General features: G+C 49.6%; 1 protein-coding gene across 1 annotated transcript in view; it reads right to left on the bottom strand.

Moving 5' to 3' along the window:
• Positions 1 to 21,799, bottom strand: part of LOC139381618 (5-methyltetrahydrofolate-homocysteine methyltransferase) — a 50,656-nt gene that overhangs the window by 10,131 nt on the left and 18,726 nt on the right. Inside the window, 15 exon segments of the mRNA XM_071125283.1 lie at positions 354 to 509; positions 808 to 883; positions 2,410 to 2,508; positions 4,605 to 4,686; positions 4,868 to 4,988; positions 5,653 to 5,720; positions 9,393 to 9,493; positions 10,212 to 10,319; positions 11,993 to 12,145; positions 12,804 to 12,893; positions 15,314 to 15,454; positions 16,413 to 16,529; positions 17,002 to 17,181; positions 17,922 to 18,107; positions 21,357 to 21,497. Coding sequence (XP_070981384.1) covers positions 354 to 509; positions 808 to 883; positions 2,410 to 2,508; positions 4,605 to 4,686; positions 4,868 to 4,988; positions 5,653 to 5,720; positions 9,393 to 9,493; positions 10,212 to 10,319; positions 11,993 to 12,145; positions 12,804 to 12,893; positions 15,314 to 15,454; positions 16,413 to 16,529; positions 17,002 to 17,181; positions 17,922 to 18,107; positions 21,357 to 21,497 — 1,819 coding nt within the window.

The following is a 21,799-nucleotide window of genomic DNA, read 5'->3' as shown; positions in this document are numbered from 1 at the left end:
GTCTCCTCACCTGTACAGGTTCATTATAACATTATTATCTATCAGTCTCCTCACCTGTACAGGTTCATTATAACATTATTATCTATCAGTCTCCTCACCTGTACAGGTTCATTATAACATTATTATCTATCAGTCTGTTGAGGAGTCATCAGTCTCCTCACCTGTACAGGTTCATTATGACATTATTATCTATCAGTCAATCAACCACAGGTACAATATTATATTACACCTGTTATACCTCCACATAAGCTTCTGAACAGTCTGAAGGGATGGCAGGAATGCACCTTCTCCATAGAAATACAATCACAACACTAGAACGGCGATAACATTACATCTCCATGTCCTCTACGTACCCACGGTTTTGTCCTTGAAGATCTTGGGGTACCCCCTGTTAGGGTACTTCCCTCTCAGCTGCCACACGTCAAAGAAAGGCTTCCAGTCGATATAGTCCACCAGCCTCCGCAGGTCATACCCCTCAAACACACGGGTACCCAGGAACTGAGGACACACTGACAGGGGGAGGGAGGGAGGGAGGGAGAGAGAGAGAGAACGGGAGAGAGCAAGAGAGAGAGAGAGAGAGAGAGTGAGAGAGAGAGAGAGAGGGAGCGGGAGAGAGAGAGAGCGATAGAACGAGAGAGAGAGAGGGAGAGGGAGAGAGAGGATCAGTCACCATAGTCAAGGTATATTCTATTAAAATATGACCTACATCGGTCAGACAGAAATAAGTCTCGTCTTTTCAATGACAAGCAGACAAATGACTTCCTGAAGTCCTGGAGGACAGTTGATCCCAGTGAATTAGTGTCGTACCTGGTTTGGTCTGAGAAAGCCAATCCACATGGAGTCCTTTCTCCCTGGCCTGGGCTAGAGACAGGAAGCGCCTCTCCTGAGAACACAGACACACAGAGACTCCTGTCATCATCTACCTGAACAGCTCTCAGACAGCGCAGCCATTACAGTGTAGTGTAACAAACTACCAGCTACAGCCCTGGGCCAGTGTTGAGAGCCAGGATTCATCAACCCATCATCAAACCACTGATTAAAGGAATCAGCTGTATAGTGATAGGGACAGGATTCATCCACCCATCAGCTGTATAGTGATAGGGCCAGGATTCATCCACCCATCAGAGGAATCAGCTGTATAGTGATAGGGACAGGATTCATCCACCCATCAGCTGTATAGTGATAGGGCCAGGATTCATCCAACCATCAGCTGTATAGTGATAGGGCCAGGATTCATCCACCCATCAGCTGTATAGTGATAGGGACAGGATTCATCCACCCATCAGCTGTATAGTGATAGGGCCAGGATTCATCCACCCATCAGCTGTATAGTGATAGGGCCAGGATTCATCCACCCATCAGAGGAATCAGCTGTATAGTGATAGGGCCAGGATTCATCCACCCATCAGCTGTATAGTGATAGGGCCAGGATTCATCCACCCATCAGAGGAATCAGCTGTATAGTGATAGGACCAGGATTCATCCACCCATCAGAGGAATCAGCTGTATAGTGATAGGGCCAGGATTCATCCACCCATCAGAGGAATCAGCTGTATAGTGATAGGACCAGGATTCATCACCTGTAGTAGTACTAACCCTGCAACTGTGGCCCTTAGACTGGGACAACTACATTCTAGAATGTTCCAGTACAGGACAGTCTGTTAGACTAGAACAACTACCTTCTAGACTGTTCCAGAACTGGACAGTCTGTTAGACTGGAACAACTCCTACCGTCTAGACTGTTCCAGAACTGGACAGTCTGTTAGACTGGGACAACTACCTTCTAGAATGTTCCAGTACAGGACAGTCTGTTAGACTGGAACAACTCCTACCTTCTAGACTGTTCCAGAACAGGACAGGACAGTCTGTTAGACTGGAACAACTCCTACCTTCTAGACTGTTCCAGTACAGGACAGTCTCTGTTAGACTGGAACAACTCCTACCTTCTAGACTGGAACAACTCCTACCTTCTAGACTGTTCCAGAACAGGACAGGACAGTCTGTTAGACTAGAACAACTACCTTCTAGACTGTTCCAGTACAGGACAGTCTGTTAGACTGGAACAACTCCTACCTTCTAGACTGTTCCAGTACAGGACAGTCTGTTAGACTGGAACAACTCCTACCTTCTAGACTGTTCCAGAACTGGACAGTCTGTTCCTAATACAGAGCCCTAGATTTCATCCAATGATTTCAGAGTGTTGTAGTGGTCCAGTGTGTGTTAGGTGCGTATGTTTGTCTCTCTGTGTGTGTGTGTGTGTGTGTCTCTCTGTGTGTGTGTGTCTCTGTGTGTGTGTGTGTGTGTGTGTGTGTGTGTGTGTGTGTGTGTGTGTGTGTGTGTCTCTCTGTGTGTGTGCGTGCGTGCGTGCGTGCGTGCGTGCGTGCGCGCGTGTGTGTGTGTGTTCCTCACCTTTAGAGAGTCATAGTGGTCCTGTCTGATGTCTTCGTACTCCTCTGTCGTCTCCTCAAAGAACTCCTCCTTCACATTCTCATCTAGCAGCTGGGAACACTGATGAGACAACAACACGGAGGCTCATCTAACAGCTGAGGACACTGACAGAGACAACAACACGGAGGACACTGACAGAGACAACAACACGGAGGACACTGACAGAGACAACAACACGGACACTGACAGAGACAACAACACGGAGGACACTGACAGAGACAACAACACGGAGGACACTGACAGAGACAACAACACGGAGGGCACTGACAGAGACAACAACACGGAGGACACTGACAGAGACAACAACACGGAGGACACTGACAGAGACAACAACACGGAGGACACTGACAGAGACAACAACACGGAGGGCACTGACAGAGACAACAACACGGAGGACACTGACAGAGACAACAACACGGAGGACACTGACAGAGACAACAACACGGAGGACACTGACAGAGACAACAACACGGAGGACACTGACAGAGACAACAACACGGAGGACACTGACAGAGACAACAACACGGAGGGCACTGACAGAGACAACAACACGGAGGGCACTGACAGAGACAACAACACGGAGGACACTGACAGAGACAACAACACGGAGGACACTGACAGAGACAACAACACGGAGGACACTGACAGAGACAACACGGAGGACACTGACAGAGACAACAACACGGAGGACACTAACAGAGACAACAACACGGAGGACACTGACAGAGACAACAACACGGAGGACACTGACAGAGACAACACGGAGGACACTGACAGAGACAACACGGAGGACACTGACAGAGACAACAACACAGAGGACACTGACAGAGACAACAACACGGAGGACACTGACAGAGACAACAACACGGAGGACACTGACAGAGACAACAACACGGAGGACACTGACAGGAGGGTCATCTAACAGCTGAGGACACTGACAAGTGAGGACCACAGCATCTACTGACAGGAAGTGTAGTGTGGGCTGTACTAAGTGACAACCACAGCATCTACTGACAGGAAGTGTAGTGTGGGCTGTACTAAGTGACAACCACAGCATCTACTGACAGGAAGTGTAGTATGGGCAGTACTAAGTGAGGACCACACCTACTATTGACAGGAAGTGTAGTGTGGGCTGTACTAAGTGACGACCACAGTATCTACTGAAAGGAAGTGTAGTATGGGCAGTACTAGGACCACAGCATCTACTGACAGGAAGTGTAGTGTGGGCTGTACTAAGTGACGACCACAATATCTACTGACAGGAAGTGTAGTATGGGCAGTACTAAGTGAGGACCACAGCATCTACTGACAGGAAGTGTAGTGTGGGCTGTACTAAGTGAGGACTACAGTATCTACTGACAGGAAGTGTAGTGTGTCTAGTCAGTGTAGTGTGGGCAGTACTAAGTGACGACCACAGTATCTAATGACAGGAAGTGTAGTGTGTCTAGTCAGTGTAGTGTGGGCTGTACTAAGTGAGGACCACAGCATCTACTGACAGGAAGTGTAGTGTGGGCTGTACTAAGTGACGACCACAGTATCTACTGACAGGAAGTGTAGTTTGTCTAGTCAGTGTAGTGTGGGCTGTACTAAGTGAGGACCACAGCATCTACTGACAGGAAGTGTAGTGTGGACAGTACTAAGTGAGGACTACAGTATATACTGACAGGAAGTGCAGTGTGGGCTGTACTAAGTGAGAACAGGAAGAGTAGTGTGTCCAGTCAGTGTAGTGCGAGCTGTACTAAGTGAGAACAGGAAGTGTAGTTTGTCTAGTCAGTATAGTGTGGGCTGTACTAAGTGATAACAGGAAGTGTAGTGTGTCTAGTCAGTGTGGTGTGGGCTATACTAAGTGAGAACAGGAAGTGTAGTGTGTCTAGTCAGTATAGTGTGGGCTGTACTCAGTGAGAACAGGAAGTGTAGTGTCTAGTCAGTGTAGTGTCTAGTCAGTGCAGTGTGGGCTGTACTAAGTGAGAACAGGAAGTGTAGTGTCTAGTCAGTGTAGTGTCTAGTCGGTGTAGTGTCTAGTCAGAGCAGTGTGGGCTGTACTAAGTGAGAACAGGAAGTGTAGTGTCTAGTCAGTGTAGTGTCTAGTCAGTGTAGTGTGGGCTGTACTAAGTGAGAACAGGAAGTGTAGTGTCTAGTCAGTGTAGTGTACGTACCACCACCACACTCCTGGAAGCATCCAGAACATGCACCACAGGACAGCTGTAACGGGGAGCGATCTTCACTGCCGTGTGGGTCCTGTTACTCACAGAGGCTTCACATCAGACACAGGGCCAGCAAGGGGCCAGGAAGTAGCGAGTTGAAAGGACATGGTGAAGATAATGACGGTGTGTGTTGAGAGACGCATCACATCAGACACAGGGTCAACAAGGGGCCAGGAAGTAGGGAGTTGAAAGGTCATGGTGTCTGTGTGTCTTACTTGGAGGTGGTGGCCCCTCCGATCAGCAGTGGGGTCTTCATCCCAAGCCGCTCCATCTCCTTGGCAACGTAGATCATCTCATCCAGCGAGGGCGTGATGAGGCCAGACAGACCGATGATGTCTGTAGGGCGGAGGGATACACAGGAAGTTCAGCTGGAGGGACTTCTTCCAAAAGAGCAGTTCACTCATTCCATCTCTGATTTCAGTCCCAATCCTACTCCTTCTCTGGCCTGGTCCCAGATCTGTCTGTGGTTTATAGCCAACTCCAACTCCTAGCAGTTGGCAAGACAGCCCAAACTGATCTGGGACCAGGTTAAGCACCACTTCCTGTCCTAGTGCCACCCCGACAGACAGCCCAAACTGATCTGGGACCAGGTTAAGCACCACTTCCTGTCCTAGTGCCACCCCGACAGACAGCCCAAACAGATCTGGGACCAGGTTAATCACCTCCTAGTGCCACCCCGTCAGACAGCCCAAACTGATCTGGGACCAGGTTAATCACCTCCTAGTGCCACCCCGTCAGACAGCCTAAACTGATCTGGGACCAGGTTAATCACCTCCTAGTGCCACCCCGTCAGACAGGCCAAACTGATCTGGGACCAGGTTAATCACCTCCTAGTGCCGCCCCGTCAGACAGCCCAAACTGATCTGGGACCAGGTTAATCACCTCCTAGTGCCACCTCGTCAGACAGCCTAAACTGATCTGGGACCAGGTTATACCTATTGATTAAGGCCGAGCTTCAGTACAGTGGAACTGATAAGCCATAAGGTTCATATCAACACACCTGCTTTGCAGTCGATGGCTTCCCTTAATATCCTGTCGCATGGAATCATGACCCCCAGATCGATCACTCTAGGAAAAGGAAAGCGAACGGGGTTAGGACAAGGTTATGGAAAGGTACAGGAACCAATCTAATTGTATTAGTCACATGCGCCCGAATACAACAGGTGTAGTAGACCTCACAGTGTAATGCTGAATACAACAGGTGTAGTAGACCTCACAGTGAAATGATGAATACAACAGGTGTAGTAGACCTTACAGTGAAATGCTGAATACAACAGGTGTAGTAGACCTCACAGTGAAATGCTGAATACAACAGGTGTAGTAGACCTTACAGTGAAATGCTGAATACAACAGGTGTAGTTGACCTCACAGTGAAATGCTGAATATAACAGGTGTAGTAGACCTCACAGTGAAATGCTGAATATAACAGGTGTAGTAGACCTCACAGTGAAATGCTGAATACAACAGGTGTAGTAGACCTCACAGTGAAATGCTGAATACAACAGGTGTAGTAGACCTCACAGTGAAATGCTGAATACAACAGGTGTAGTAGACCTCACAGTGAAATGCTGAATACAACAGGTGTAGTAGACCTTACAGTGAAATGCTGAATACAACAGGTGTAGTAGACCTTACAGTGAAATGCTGAATACAACAGGTGTAGTAGACCTTACAGTGAAATGATGACTGATGAGACCCTATGCAGTTAATAAAATACAGATAAGAATAAGTACAGAGTCAATGTGGAGGCTATATACAGGGTATTACGGTACAGAGTCAATGTGGAGGCTATATACAGGGGGTACCGGTACAGAGTCAATGTGGAGGCTATATACAGGGGGTACCGGTACAGAGTCAATGTGGAGGCTATATACAGGGGGTACCGGTACAGAGTCAATGTGGAGGCTATATACAGGGGGTACTGGTACAGAGTCAATGTGGAGGCTATATACAGGGGGTACCGGTACAGAGTCAATGTGGAGGCTATATACAGGGTATTATGGTACAGAGTCAATGTGGAGGCTATATACAGGGGGTACCGGTACAGAGTCAATGTGGAGGCTATATACAGGGGGTACCGGTACAGAGTCAATGTGGAGGCTATATACAGGGGATACCGGTACAGAGTCAATGTGGAGGCTATATACAGGGTGTACCGGTACAGAGTCAATGTGGAGGCTATATACAGGGGGTACCGGTACAGAGTCAATGTGGAGGCTATATACACGGGGTACCGGTACAGAGTCAATGTGGAGGCTATATACAGGGGGTACCGGTACAGAGTCAATGTGGAGGCTATATACAGGGGGTACCGGTACAGAGTCAATGTGGAGGCTATATACAGGGGGTACCGGTACAGAGTCAATGTGGAGGCTATATACAGGGGGTACCGGTACAGAGTCAGTGTGGAGGCTATATACAGGGGGTACCGGTACAGAGTCAATGTGGAGGCTATATACAGGGGGTACCGGTACAGAGTCAATGTGGAGGCTATAGACAGGGGGTACCGGTACAGAGTCAACGTGGAGGCTATATACCCCCTGTATATAGCCTCCACGTTGACTCTGTACCGGTACCCCCTGTCTATAGCCTCCACATTGACTCTGTACCGGTACCCCCTGTATATACCGGTACAGAGTCAATGTGGAGGCTATATACAGGGGGTGCCGGTACAGAGTCAATGTGGAGGCTATATACAGGAGGTACCGGTACAGAGTCAACGTGGAGGCTATATACAGGGGGTACCGGTACAGAGTCAATGTGGAGGCTATATACAGGGGGTACCGGTACAGAGTCAATGTGGAGACTATATACAGGGGGTACCGGTACAGAGTCAATGTGGAGACTATATACAGGGTATTACGGTACAGAGTCAATGTGGAGGCTATATACAGGGTGTTACGGTACAGAGTCAATGTGAAGACTATATACAGGGGGTACCGGTACAGAGTCAATGTGGAGGCTATATACAGGGTGTTACGGTACAGAGTCAATGTGGAGATTATATACAGGGGGTACCGGTACAGAGTCAATGTGGAGGCTATATACAGGGGGTACCGGTACAGAGTCAATGTGGAGGCTATATACAGGGTATTACGGTACAGAGTCAATGTGGAGGCTATATACATTGGGGTACCGGTACAGAGTCAATGTGGAGGCTATATACAGGGTATTACGGTACAGAGTCAATGTGGAGGCTATATACATTGGGGTACCGGTACAGAGTCAATGTGGAGGCTATATACAGGGGGTACCGGTACAGAGTCAATGTGGAGGCTATATACAGAGTGTTACGGTACAGAGTCATTGTGGAGGCTATATACAGGGGGTACCAGTCAACCAGGGCTCTACTTTCAACCAGGGCTCTACTTTCAACCAGGGTACTTAGGGCTCTACCTTCAACCAGGGCTCTACTGTCAACCAGGGCTCTACTGTCAACCAGGGCTCTACTTTCAAACAGGGCACTACTGTCAACCAGGGCTCTACTGTCAACCAGGGCTCTACTGTCAACCAGGGCTCTACTGTCAACCAGGGCTCTACTTTCAACGAGGGCTCTACTGTCAACCAGGGCTCTACTGTCAACCAGGGCTCTACTGTCAACCAGGGCACTACTGTCAACCAGGGCTCTACTGTCAACCAGGGCACTACTGTCAACCAGGGCTCTACTGTCAACCAGGGCACTAGGGGAAATGGTGAGCCATCTTTGCCGCATGAGGGTCTCGTCTCCCCGTACCCCCCCTCCCCAACACCAGCACTGACGGTCTCATCTCCCCGTAACCCCCCTCCCCAACACCAGCACTGACGGTCTCATCTCCCCGTAACCCCCCTCCCCAACACCAGCACTGACGGTCTCATCTCCCCGTAACCCCCCTCCCCAACACCAGCACTGACGGTCTCATCTCCCCGTAACCCCCCTCCCCAACACCAGCACTGACGGTCTCATCTCCCCGTAACCCCCCTCCCCAACACCAGCACTGCCGTGGTAGAAGTCATTTCCATTGACCTACAGATCTAAAACAACTGATTCACCTCTATCGACTTCTATTGTATATACTACATCTTCTATTGACTTCTATTGTATATACTACATCTTCTATTGTATATACTACATCTTCTATTGACTTCTATTGTATATACTACATCTTCTATTGTATATACTACATCTTCTATTGACTTCTATTGTATATACTACATCTTCTATTGACTTCTATTGTATATACTACATCTTCTATTTGAGTCACTTACAACACAACTGAATACAACACACCTGAATACAACACAACTGAATACAACACACCTGAATACAACACAACTGAATACAACACAACTGAATACAACACACCTGAATACAACACACCTGAATACAACACAACTGAATACAACACACCTGAATACAACACAACTGAATACAACACACTTGAATACAACACACCTGAATACAACACACCTGAATACAATAGAACACAACAGAACAGAACACGCCCCTACCTGAAGTTGTTGCAGAGAACACAATAGAACAATAGAATACAACAGAACAGAACACGCCCCTACCTGAAGTTGTTGCAGAGAACACAATAGAACAATAGAACACAACAGAACAGAACACGCCCCTACCTGAAGTTGTTGCAGAGAACACAATAGAACAATAGAATACAACAGAACAGAACACGCCCCTACCTGAAGTTGTTGCAGAGAACACAATAGAACAATAGAACACAACAGAACAGAACACGCCCCTACCTGAAGTTGTTGCAGCCCAGCACCACTCCTACAATGTTCTTTCCGATGTCGTGGACGTCTCCCTTCACTGTGGCCAAAACTATGGTGCCCTGGTAGGGGTCCTAACAGGGGGGGGGGGGTAAAGATTATTACTGTAGAGCTGTGATGAATCAGTCCCTTCACTATGGTGCCCTGGTAGGGGTCCTAACAGGGGGGGGGGGGGGGTATAGATCATTACTGTAGAGCTGTGATGAATCAGTCCCTTCACTATGGTGTCCTGGTAGGGGTCCTAACAGGGGGAGGGGTTAAAGATCATTACTGTAGAGCTGTGGTGAATCAGTCCCTTCACTGTGGTGTCCTGGTAGGGGTCCTAACAGGGGGGGTATAGATCATTACTGTAGAGCTGTGATGAATCAGTCCCTTCACTGTGATGTTAAACGTGTTGACAATGAGAAAACCTCCTCAGTATTAATGTAGAGGAGAGATGTGATGAGATGGGGAGACAGAAACACACTGTAGAGGAGAGATGTGATGAGATGGGGAGACAGAAACAGACTGTAGAGGAGAGATGTGATGAGATGGGGAGACAGAAACACACTGTAGAGAGACGGACAAGACAGGTAGAGAGACAGACAGACAGGAAGAGAGACAGACGGACAGAAAGGTAGAGAGACAGACGGACAGACAGGTAGAGAGACAGACAGACAGGAAGAGAGACAGACGGACAGACAGGTAGAGAGACAGACGGACAGACAGGTAGAGAGACAGACAGACAGGAAGAGAGACAGACGGACAGACAGGAAGAGAGACAGACGGACAGACAGGTAGAGAGAGACTCACAATCTCCTCTACTGATCCTGATTCCAGTAGCATGGCCTCTCTCTCCTTCTCCATGAAGGGGATCAGGTGGGCGACAGCCTTCTTCATCACACGTGCTGACTTTATCACCTGTTACACACACACACGCGCGCGCACACGCACGCACACACACCGGATCATGAGAAGAATAGAAACCTCTTATAGTATCTCCTCTGTGATCTCTTCCCCCCTACCTGAGGATATCTCTTCCCCCCCCCTACCTGATGATCTCTCTTCCCCCCCTACCTGATGATCTCTCTTCCCCCCCTACCTGATGATCTCTCTTCCCCCCCTACCTGATGATCTCTCTTCCCCCCCTACCTGAGGATCTCTCTTCCCCCCCCACCTGAGGATCTCTCTTCCCCCCCCCCTACCTGAGGATATCTCTTCCCCCCCCACCTGAGGATATCTCTTCCCCCCCCCTACCTGAGGATATCTCTTCCCCCCCCCCTACCTGAGGATATCTCTTCCCCCCCCCCCTACCTGAGGATATATCTTCCCCCCCCCTACCTGAGGATATATCTTCCCCCCCCCCCTACCTGAGGATATCTCTTCCCCCCCCCCTACCTGAGGATATCTCTTCCCCCCCCCCTACCTGAGGATCTCTTCCTCCCCCTACCTGAGGATATCTCTTCCTCCCCCCTACCTGAGGATATCTCTTCCTCCCCCTACCTGAGGATATCTCTTCCTCCCCCTACCTGAGGATATCTCTTCCTCCCCCTACCTGAGGATATCTCTTCCTCCCCCTACCTGAGGATATCTCTTCCTCCCCCTACCTGAGGATATCTCTTCCTCCCCCTACCTGAGGATATCTCTTCCTCCCCCTACCTGAGGATATCTCTTCCTCCCCCTACCTGAGGATATCTCTTCCTCCCCCTACCTGAGGATATCTCTTCCTCCCCCTACCTGAGGATATCTCTTCCTCCCCCTACCTGAGGATATCTCTTCCTCCCCCTACCTGAGGATATCTCTTCCTCCCCCTACCTGAGGATATCTCTTCCTCCCCCTACCTGAGGATATCTCTTCCTCCCCCTACCTGAGGATATCTCTTCCTCCCCCTACCTGAGGATATCTCTTCCTCCCCCTACCTGAGGATATCTCTTCCTCCCCCTACCTGAGGATATCTCTTCCTCCCCCTACCTGAGGATATCTCTTCCTCCCCCTACCTGAGGATATCTCTTCCCCCCCCCTACCTGAGGATATCTCTTCCCCCCCCCCTACCTGAGGATATCTCTTCCCCCCCCCCTACCTGAGGATATCTCTTCCCCCCCCTACCTGAGGATATCTCTTCCCCCCTACCTGAGGATATCTCTTCCCCCCTACCTGAGGATATCTCTTCCCCCCCCTACCTGAGGATATCTCTTCCCCCCCCCCTACCTGAGGATATCTCTTCCCCCCCCCTACCTGAGGATATCTCTTCCCCCCCCCTACCTGAGGATATCTCTTCCCCCCCTACCTGAGGATATCTCTTCCCCCCCCTACCTGAGGATATCTCTTCCCCCCCCTACCTGAGGATATCTCTTCCCCCCCCTACCTGAGGATATCTCTTCCCCCCCCTACCTGAGGATATCTCTTCCCCCCCCTACCTGAGGATATCTCTTCCCCCCCCTACCTGAGGATATCTCTTCCCCCCCCTACCTGAGGATATCTCTTCCCCCCCCTACCTGAGGATATCTCTTTCCCCCCTACCTGAGGATATATCTCTTCCCCCCACTCTCTCTCTCTCTCTCTCTCTCTCCTCTCCTCCATATCTTCCCCATCACCTGAGGTAGGAACATCTTCCCAGCACCAAACAGGTCTCCCACCACCTTCATGCCGTTCATCAGGGGCCCCTCGATGACGTGTAGGGGCCTCGGCTAGAGCTCAGCCTGGGACCTCGCCTCCTCTGTGTCCTCTACCACATACTTATCTATACCCTGGAAAGAGCGAGAGAGAGACAGAGAAGGATTATCGATAGTAATTGATGGAGAAAGAGAGAGATTTGTACCTTAAATGTATCTGTACAGTTTTGACCAGAACCATTTTTTCTAGACATCCCTGAAAATAACTTGGTCCCTGCAGTATATGATCAGTAGAGAGAGGGACAATAACGTGGTACCTGCATGCCACTAACCTTGATGAGCCCATACTATACTAACCTTGATGAGCCCATACTATACTAACCTTGATGAGCCCATACTATACTAACCTTGATGAGCCCATACTATACTAACCTTGATGAGCCCATACTCCAGCCTCTCTCCTAATAACCTTGATGAGCCCATACTATACTAACCTTGATGAGCCCATACTACACTAACCTTGATGAGCCCATACTATACTAACCTTGATGAGCCCATACTATACTAACCTTGATGAGCCCATACTATACTAACCTTGATGAGCCCAGACTATACTAACCTTGATGAGCCCAGACTATACTAACCTTGATGAGCCCATACTATACTAACCTTGATAAGCCCATACTCCAGCCTCTCTCCTACTAACCTTGATGAGCCCATACTCCAGCCTCTCTCCTACTAACCTTGATGAGCCCATACTATACTAACCTTGATGAGCCCATACTATACTAACCTTGATGAGCCCATACTCCAGCCTCTCCTCCACTGTTCCCTCTCGCCACTCATCCGTCTGGACCACCTTCTTCCCTCCTTTGGCACAGCTCTGAAAACGACAGGATTCTCTTTAGAGGGGAACTAGTATAATGCATTAGGGATCAGGTAACCCCAGCGAGCAGAGCCATACAGCCACAGAGTTACAGGACATGTACTGTGTTAACCAGGTAGACCAGTATGTACCTGTTTCTACAGAATATGTACTGTGTTGACCAGGTGGACCAGTATGCACCTGTTTACACAGCAGAATATGTACTGTGTTAACCAGGTGGACCAGTATGTACCTGTTTATACAGCAGAATATGATATGTACTGTGTTAACCAGGTGGACCAGTATGTACCTGTTTATACAGCAGAATATGTACTGTGTTAACCAGGTGGACCAGTATGTACCTGTTTATACAGCAGAATATGATATGTACTGTGTTAACCAGGTGGACCAGTATGTACCTGTTTATACAGAATATGTACTGTGTTAACCAGGTGGACCAGTATGTACCTGTTTATACAGAATATGTACTGTGTTAACCAGGTGGACCAGTATGCACCTGTTTATACAGCAGAATATGTACTGTGTTAACCAGATGGACCAGTATGTACCTGTTTATACAGCAGAATATGATATGTACTGTGTTAACCAGGTGGACCAGTATGTACCTGTTTACACAGCAGAATATGTACTGTGTTAACCAGGTGGACCAGTATGCACCTGTTTACACAGCAGAATATGATATGTACTGTGTTAACCAGGTGGACCAGTATGTACCTGTTTATACAGCAGAATATGTACTGTGTTAACCAGGTGGACCAGTATGTACCTGTTTATACAGCAGAATATGTACTGTGTTAACCAGATGGACCAGTATGCACCTGTTTACACAGCAGAATATGTACTGTGTTAACCAGATGGACCAGTATGCACCTGTTTACACAGCAGAATATGTACTGTGTTAACCAGGTGGACCAGTATGTACCTGTTTATACAGCAGAATATGATATGTACTGTGTTAACCAGGTGGACCAGTATGTACCTGTTTATACAGCAGAATATGTACTGTGTTAACCAGGTGGACCAGTATGCACCTGTTTATACAGCAGAATATGTACTGTGTTAACCAGGTGGACCAGTATGTACCTGTTTATACAGCAGAATATGATATGTACTGTGTTAACCAGGTGGACCAGTATGTACCTGTTTATACAGAATATGTACTGTGTTAACCAGGTGGACCAGTATGTACCTGTTCATACAGAATATGCTCCGTTCATCTTTCCCTCGATCCTGACTAGTCTCCCAGTCCCTGCCGCTGAATAACATCCCCACAGCATGATGCTGCCACCACCATGCTTCACCGTAGGGATGGTGCCAGGTTTCCTCCAATGCTTGGCATTCAGGCCAAAGAGTTCAATCTTGGTTTCATCAGATCAGAGAATCTGGTTTCTCATGGTCTGAGAGTTCTTTAGGTGCCTTTTGGCAAACTCCAAGCAGGCTGTCATGTGCCTTTTACTGAGGAGTGGCTTCCATCTAGCCACTCTACCATAAAGGCCTGGTTGGTGGAGTGCTGCAGAGATGGTTGTCCTTCTGGAAGGTTCTCCCATCTCTACAGAAGAACTCTGGAGCTCGGTCGGTTTCTTGGTCCCCTCCTTGACCAAGGCCCTTCTCCCCTGATTGCTCAGTTTGGCCGGGCGGCCAAGTTGGTTCCAAACTGCTTCCTTTTAAGAATGATGGAGGCCACTGTGTTCTTGGGGACCTTCAATGCTGCAGAAATGTTTTGCTACCCTTCCCCAGATCTGTGCCTCGACACGATCCTGTCTCGGAGCTCAACTGACAATTCCTTCGACCTCATGGCTTGGTTTTTGCTCTGACATTCACTGTCAACTGTGGGACGTTTTATAGACAGGTGTGTGCCTTTCCAAATCATGTCCAATCAATTTAATTTACCAATCAAGTTGTAGAAACATCTCAAGGATGATCAATGGAAACAGGATGCAGCTGAGCTCAATTTAGTGTCTCATAGCAAAGGGTCTGAATACTTATGTAAATAAGGAATTGCTGTTTAACAAAATTGCCAACATTTCTAAAAAAAAACATTTTTACTTTTTCATTATGGGATATTGTGTGTAGATTGCTGAGGGGAATTTTTTTTAAATCCATTTTAGAATAAGGCTGTAACGTAACAACATGTGGGAAAAGTCCAGGGGTCTGAATACTTTCCCGAAGGCCCTGTACCGGTGTATACAAGCACAGTAAGATATACTAGGATATGTACTGTAGTGTGTAAACCATATACCTGTGTATACAAGCACAGTAAGTTATACTAGGATATGTACTGTAGTGTGTAAACCATATTCCTGTGTATACAAGCACATTAAGATATACTAGGATATGTACTGTAGTGTGTAAACCATATGTACAGTGTGTACAGTATGTTATACTAGGATATGTACTGTAGTGTGTAAACCATATACCTGTGCGTACAGCAGTAGTTTCTCTGTGGCCTCCGGGTCTTTGTTCCAGATAAGGTTCTCACACATGAGCAGGAGCTCCTTGTCGATATCATCATAGACAGGCAGGCTGCCAGCGTTCACTATGCCCATGTCCATACCGTCCTATAGAAGACAGCAGAACAACAGGGTTACTCATGCAGGGATAACGTAGTAGGGCCGCTAGCTGGCTAGATGTCGATAGCCACTGGCTAACGTAGTAGGGCCGCTAGCTGGCTAGATGTCGATAGCTACTGGCTAACGTAGTAGGGCCGCTAGCTGGCTAGATGTCGATAGCCACTGGCTAACGTAGTAGGGCCGCTAGCTGGCTAGATGTCGATAGCCACTGGCTAACGTAGTAGGGCCGCTAGCTGGCTAGATGTCGATAGCCACTGGCTAACGTAGTAGGGCCGCTAGCTGGCTAGATGTCGATAGCCACTGGCTAACGTAGTAGGGCCGCTAGCTGGCTAGATGTCGATAGCCACTGGCTAACGTAGTAGGGCCGCTAGCTGGCTAGATGTCGATAGCCACTGGATAACGTAGTAGGGCCGCTAGCTGACTAGATGTCGATAGCCACTGGCTAACGTAGTAGGGCCGCTAGCTAGCTAGATGTCGATAGCCACTGGCTAACGTAGTAGGGCCGCTAGCTGGCTAGATGTCGATAGCCACTGGATAACGTAGTAGGGCCGCTAGCTGACTAGATGTCGATAGCCACTGGCTAACGTAGTAGGGCCGCTAGCTAGCTAGATGTCGATAGCCACTGGCTAACGTAGTAGGGCCTCTAGCTGGCTAGATGTCGATAGCCACTGGCTAACGTAGTAGGGCCGCTAGCTGACTAGATGTCGATAGCCACTGGCTAACGTAGTAGGGCCGCTAGCTGGCTAGATGTCGATAGCCACTGGCTAACGTAGTAGGGCCGCTAGCTGGCTAGATGTCGATAGCCACTGGCTAACGTAGTAGGGCCGCTAGCTAGCGTTCAACCTACCTTGACGGCGCAGTTTAGGAAGGTTCATTCTACCTTGATGGCGAGGTAGAGGAAGGCTCCACCTACCTTGATGGCGTGGTAGAGGAAGGCTCCACCTACCTTGATGGCGTGGTAGAGGAAGGCTCCATGCATGGCCTCTCTGATGACCTCCATGCCTCTGAAGGAGAAGGACAGGTTGGACAGGCCTCCACTGATCCTGGCCCCAGGCAACAACTCCTGTACAGAATATATATCAATATTATATACTGTTAAAAGGTCAGGTTGATCCTGACCCCAGGTAACGACTCCTACAGAAAACACAGTATGGGTAATTAACAGTACAGCCTGGAAGCCCACACTGCCATGCGTGTTGTTTGAAATCCCCCTGAGATGAGATGTAATCTCCTTTCCCAGGCAGACCCTGGACAGCTGGGTGCTGTAACATCACCACTGGTGTGGATACAGAAAGACGACACAGTCCCAGAGAAATCCCCGGAGCCTGACAACAGGAAGCCGTGTTAGTGGCCGAGTTTAGCAGAAAGACGACACAGTCCCAGAGAAATCCCCGGAGCGTGACAACAGGAAGTAGTTTTAGTGACCGCGTTTAGCAGAAAGACGACACAGTCCCAGAGAAATCCCCGGAGCGTGACAACAGGAAGCCGCGTTAGTGACCGAGTTTAGCAGAAACACGACACGGGTCTCAACTGACCTTAATGAGCCTGGTGGCTCTGATGAAGTTGATGGCGTACTCGCTGTGTTCCTCCATGCCCGTGCCGATGGTCAGGATGTTGGGGTCAAAGATGATGTCGTTGGGGTCAAAGCCCACTTGAGTTACCAGGAGGCGATAGGCTCTGCTGCAGATGTCGACCTTGCGCTCTGTCTCGGTAGCCTGTAGGAAACCGGAGAAGACAGCTGTTTCAAGGCCTTGAGTGTTTTTTATAGGGCAAGGCAGCTCTAACCAACATCTCCAATCTCGTCTCATTGATTGGACTCCATGTTAACTGACTCCTGACTCCAATTAGCTTTTGGAGAAGTCATTAGCCTAAGGGGTTTCACATACTTTTTCCAACCTACACGGTGAATGTTTAAATTATGTATTCAATATAGACGAGAAAAATCTGACGTCTGACAGTCTCACCTGACCCTCCTCGTCGAAGGCCATAACCACCACGGCAGCCCCGTGGCGTCTGACAGTCTCACCTGACCCTCCTCGTCGAAGGCCATAACCACCACGGCAGCCCCGTGGCGTCTGACAGTCTCACCTGACCCTCCTCGTCGAAGGCCATAACCACCACGGCAGCCCCGTGGCGTCTGACAGTCTCACCTGACCCTCCTCGTCGAAGGCCATAACCACCACGGCAGCCCCGTGGCGTCTGACAGTCTCACCTGACCCTCCTCGCCGAAGGCCATAACCACCACGGCAGCCCCGTGGCGTCTGACAGTCTCACCTGACCCTCCTCGTTGAAGGCCATAACCACCACGGCAGCCCCGTGGCGTCTGACAGTCTCACCTGACCCTCCTCGTCGAAGGCCATAACCACCACGGCAGCCCCGTGGCGTCTGACAGTCTCACCTGACCCTCCTCGTCGAAGGCCATAACCACCACGGCAGCCCCGTCTGACAGTCTCACCTGACCCTCCTCGTCGAAGGCCATAACCACCACAGCAGCCCCGTAGCGTCTGACAGTCGTAGCCCTCTGGAGAAACTCCTCTTCTCCTTCCTTCAGACTGATGCTGTTCACGATACACTTCCCCTGACAACACTTCAGCCCCGCCTTGATCACCTCGAAGTTCGACGAGTCTATACACAGAGGTACCTAGGAGAGAGAGAGAGAGAGAGAGAGAGAGAGAGAGAGAGAGAGAGAGAGAGAGAGAGAGAGAGAGAGAGAGAGAGAGAGAGAGAGAGAGAGAGAGAGAGAGAGAGAGAGAGAGAGAGAGAGAGAGAGAGAGAGAGAGAGAGAGAGAGAGAGACAGAGAGAGAGAGAGAGGGAGAGAGAGGACACCTGGAAGTTAGACGAGTCTATACACAGAGGTACCTAGGAGAGGAGAGAGAGAGGACACCTGGAAGTTAGACGAGTCTATACACAGAGGTACCTAGGAGAGGAGAGAGGAGACCTGGAAGTTAGACGAGTCTATACACAGAGGTACCTAGGAGAGGAGAGAGGAGACCTGGAAGTTAGACGAGTCTATACACAGAGGTACCTAGGAAAGGAGAGGAGAGAGAGACGGGACACCTGGAGGTTAGACGAGTCTATACACAGAGGTACCTAGGAGAGGAGAGAGGAGACCTGGAAGTTAGAAGAGTCTATACACAGAGGTACCTAGGAGAGGAGAGGAGAGAGAGACGGGACACCTGGAGGTTAGACGAGTCTATACACAGAGGTACCTAGGAGAGGAGAGAGGAGACCTGGAAGTTAGACGAGTCTATACACAGAGGTACCTAGGAGAGGAGAGAGGAGACCTGGAAGTTAGACGAGTCTATACACAGAGGTACCTAGGAGAGGAGAGAGGAGACCTGGAAGTTAGACGAGTCTATACACAGAGGTACCTAGGAGAGGAGAGAGGAGACCTGGAAGTTAGACGAGTCTATACACAGAGGTACCTAGGAGAGGAGAGGAGAGAGAGACGGGACACCTGGAGGTTAGACGAGTCTATACACAGAGGTACCTAGGAGAGGAGAGGAGAGAGAGACGGGACACCTGGAGGTTAGACGAGTCTATACACAGAGGTACCTAGGAGAGGAGAGAGAGAGAGGGGACACCTGGAAGTTAGACGAGTCTATACACAGAGGTACCTAGGAGAGGAGAGAGAGAGAGAGGACACCTGGAAGTTAGACGAGTCTATACACAGAGGTACCTAGGAGAGGAGAGAGAGAGGACACCTGGAAGTTAGACGAGTCTATACACAGAGGTACCGAGGAGAGAGAGAGGACACCTGGAAGTTAGACGAGTCTATACACAGAGGTACCTAGGAGAGAGAGGACACCTGGAAGTTAGACGAGTCTATACACAGAGGTACCTAGGAGAGGAGAGAGAGAGGAGGATTAAGAGGACAACTAGGAGAGGAGAGAGAGGAGGATTAAGAGGACAACGAGGAGAGGAGAGAGAGGAGGATAAAGAGGACAACGAGGAGAGGAGAGAGAGGAGGATTAAGAGGACAACGAGGAGAGGAGAGAGAGGAGGATTAAGAGGACAACGAGGAGAGGAGAGAGAGGAGGATTAAGAGGACAACGAGGAGAGGAGAGAGAGGAGGATTAAGAGGACAACGAGGAGAGGAGAGAGAGGAGGATTAAGAGGACAACGAGGAGAGGAGAGAGAGGAGGATTAAGAGGACAACGAGGAGAGGAGAGAGAGGAGGATTAAGAGGACAACGAGGAGAGGAGAGAGAGGAGGATTAAGAGGACAACGAGGAGAGGAGAGAGAGGAGGATAAAGAGGACAACGAGGAGAGGAGAGAGGAGACCTGGAAGTTAGACGAGTCTATACACAGAGGTACCGAGGAGAGGAGAGAGAGACGGGACACCTGGAGGTTAGACGAGTCTATACACAGAGGTACCTAGGAGAGGAGAGGAGAGAGAGACGGGACACCTGGAGGTTAGACGAGTCTATACACAGAGGTACCTAGGAGAGGAGAGAGAGAGAGGGGACACCTGGAAGTTAGACGAGTCTATACACAGAGGTACCTAGGAGAGGAGAGAGAGAGGACACCTGGAAGTTAGACGAGTCTATACACAGAGGTACCGAGGAGAGAGAGAGGACACCTGGAAGTTAGACGAGTCTATACACAGAGGTACCTAGGAGAGGAGAGAGAGAGGAGGATTAAGAGGACAACTAGGAGAGGAGAGAGAGGAGGATTAAGAGGACAACGAGGAGAGGAGAGAGAGGAGGATAAAGAGGACAACGAGGAGAGGAGAGAGAGGAGGATTAAGAGGACACGAGGAGAGGAGAGAGAGGAGGATTAAGAGGACAACGAGGAGAGGAGAGAGAGGAGGATAAAGAGGACAACGAGGAGAGGAGAGAGAGGAGGATAAAGAGGACAACGAGGAGAGGAGAGAGAGGAGGATTAAGAGGACAACGAGGAGAGGAGAGAGAGGAGGATTAAGAGGACAACGAGGAGAGGAGAGAGAGGAGGATTAAGAGGACAACGAGGAGAGGAGAGAGAGGAGGATTAAGAGGACAACGAGGAGAGGAGAGAGAGGAGGATTAAGAGGACAACGAGGAGAGGAGAGAGAGGAGGATTAAGAGGACAACGAGGAGAGGAGAGAGAGGAGGATAAAGAGGACAACGAGGAGAGGAGAGAGAGGAGGATTAAGAGGACAACGAGGAGAGGAGAGAGAGGAGGATTAAGAGGACAACGAGGAGAGGAGAGAGAGGAGGATAAAGAGGACAACGAGGAGAGGAGAGAGAGGAGGATAAAGAGGACAACGAGGAGAGGAGAGGAGAGAGAGGAGGATTAAGAGGACAACGAGGAGAGGAGAGAGAGGAGGATTAAGAGGACAACGAGGAGAGGAGAGAGAGGAGGATAAAGAGGACAACGAGGAGAGGAGAGAGAGGAGGATTAAGAGGACAACGAGGAGAGGAGAGAGAGGAGGATTAAGAGGACAACGAGGAGAGGAGAGAGAGGAGGATTAAGAGGACAACGAGGAGAGGAGAGAGAGGAGGATAAAGAGGACAACGAGGAGAGGAGAGAGAGGAGGATTAAGAGGACAACGAGGAGAGGAGAGAGAGGAGGATTAAGAGGACAACGAGGAGAGGAGAGAGGAGGATTAAGAGGACAACGAGGAGAGGAGAGAGAGGAGGATTAAGAGGACAACGAGGAGAGGAGAGAGAGGAGGATTAAGAGGACAACGAGGAGAGGAGAGAGAGGAGGATTAAGAGGACAACGAGGAGAGGAGAGAGAGGAGGATTAAGAGGACAAGTGGTTCATCTTCCTGTAGCTCAGTACATAGTAACATTACCTCTCTGATACAGTATCACAGGAAGTGGTTTAGAAACACGGTTGAACGTCGGGAAGCATTCAACAGTACGCAGGTATCTTATCTTTTTTAAATGTCCAGTTGATTCCTACCCTGGCGATGTCAGGCTCGGAGGATATGAGACAGCAGAACCGGGCCATGGCGGCAGGACCCTCCAACATCCCCTCGTCCATGTTGATGTCCAACACCTGGGCTCCCATCTCCACCTGGGTCTTGGCTATGCTCAACGCCTCCTGGAGACAGACAGGGACCGGTTCACAGACAGGGACACAGACAGGGACCGGTTCACAGACAGGGACACAGACAGGGACCGGTTCACAGACAGGGACCGGTTCACAGACAGGGACACAGACACAGGCAGGGACCGGTTCACAGACAGGGACCGGTTCACAGACAGGGACCGGTTCACAGACAGGGACACAGACAGGGACTGGTTCACAGACGGGGACACAGAAAGGGGCACAGACAGGGGCACAGACAGGGACACAGACAGGGACACAGACAAGGACACAGACAGGGACCGGTTCACAGACAG

This window comes from Oncorhynchus clarkii, chromosome 23 (assembly GCF_045791955.1).
Source record: "Oncorhynchus clarkii lewisi isolate Uvic-CL-2024 chromosome 23, UVic_Ocla_1.0, whole genome shotgun sequence".
Taxonomy (NCBI): domain Eukaryota; kingdom Metazoa; phylum Chordata; class Actinopteri; order Salmoniformes; family Salmonidae; genus Oncorhynchus; species Oncorhynchus clarkii.
Note: the sequence above shows the minus strand (reverse complement) of the source record. Positions and strands in the feature narration are given on the sequence as shown.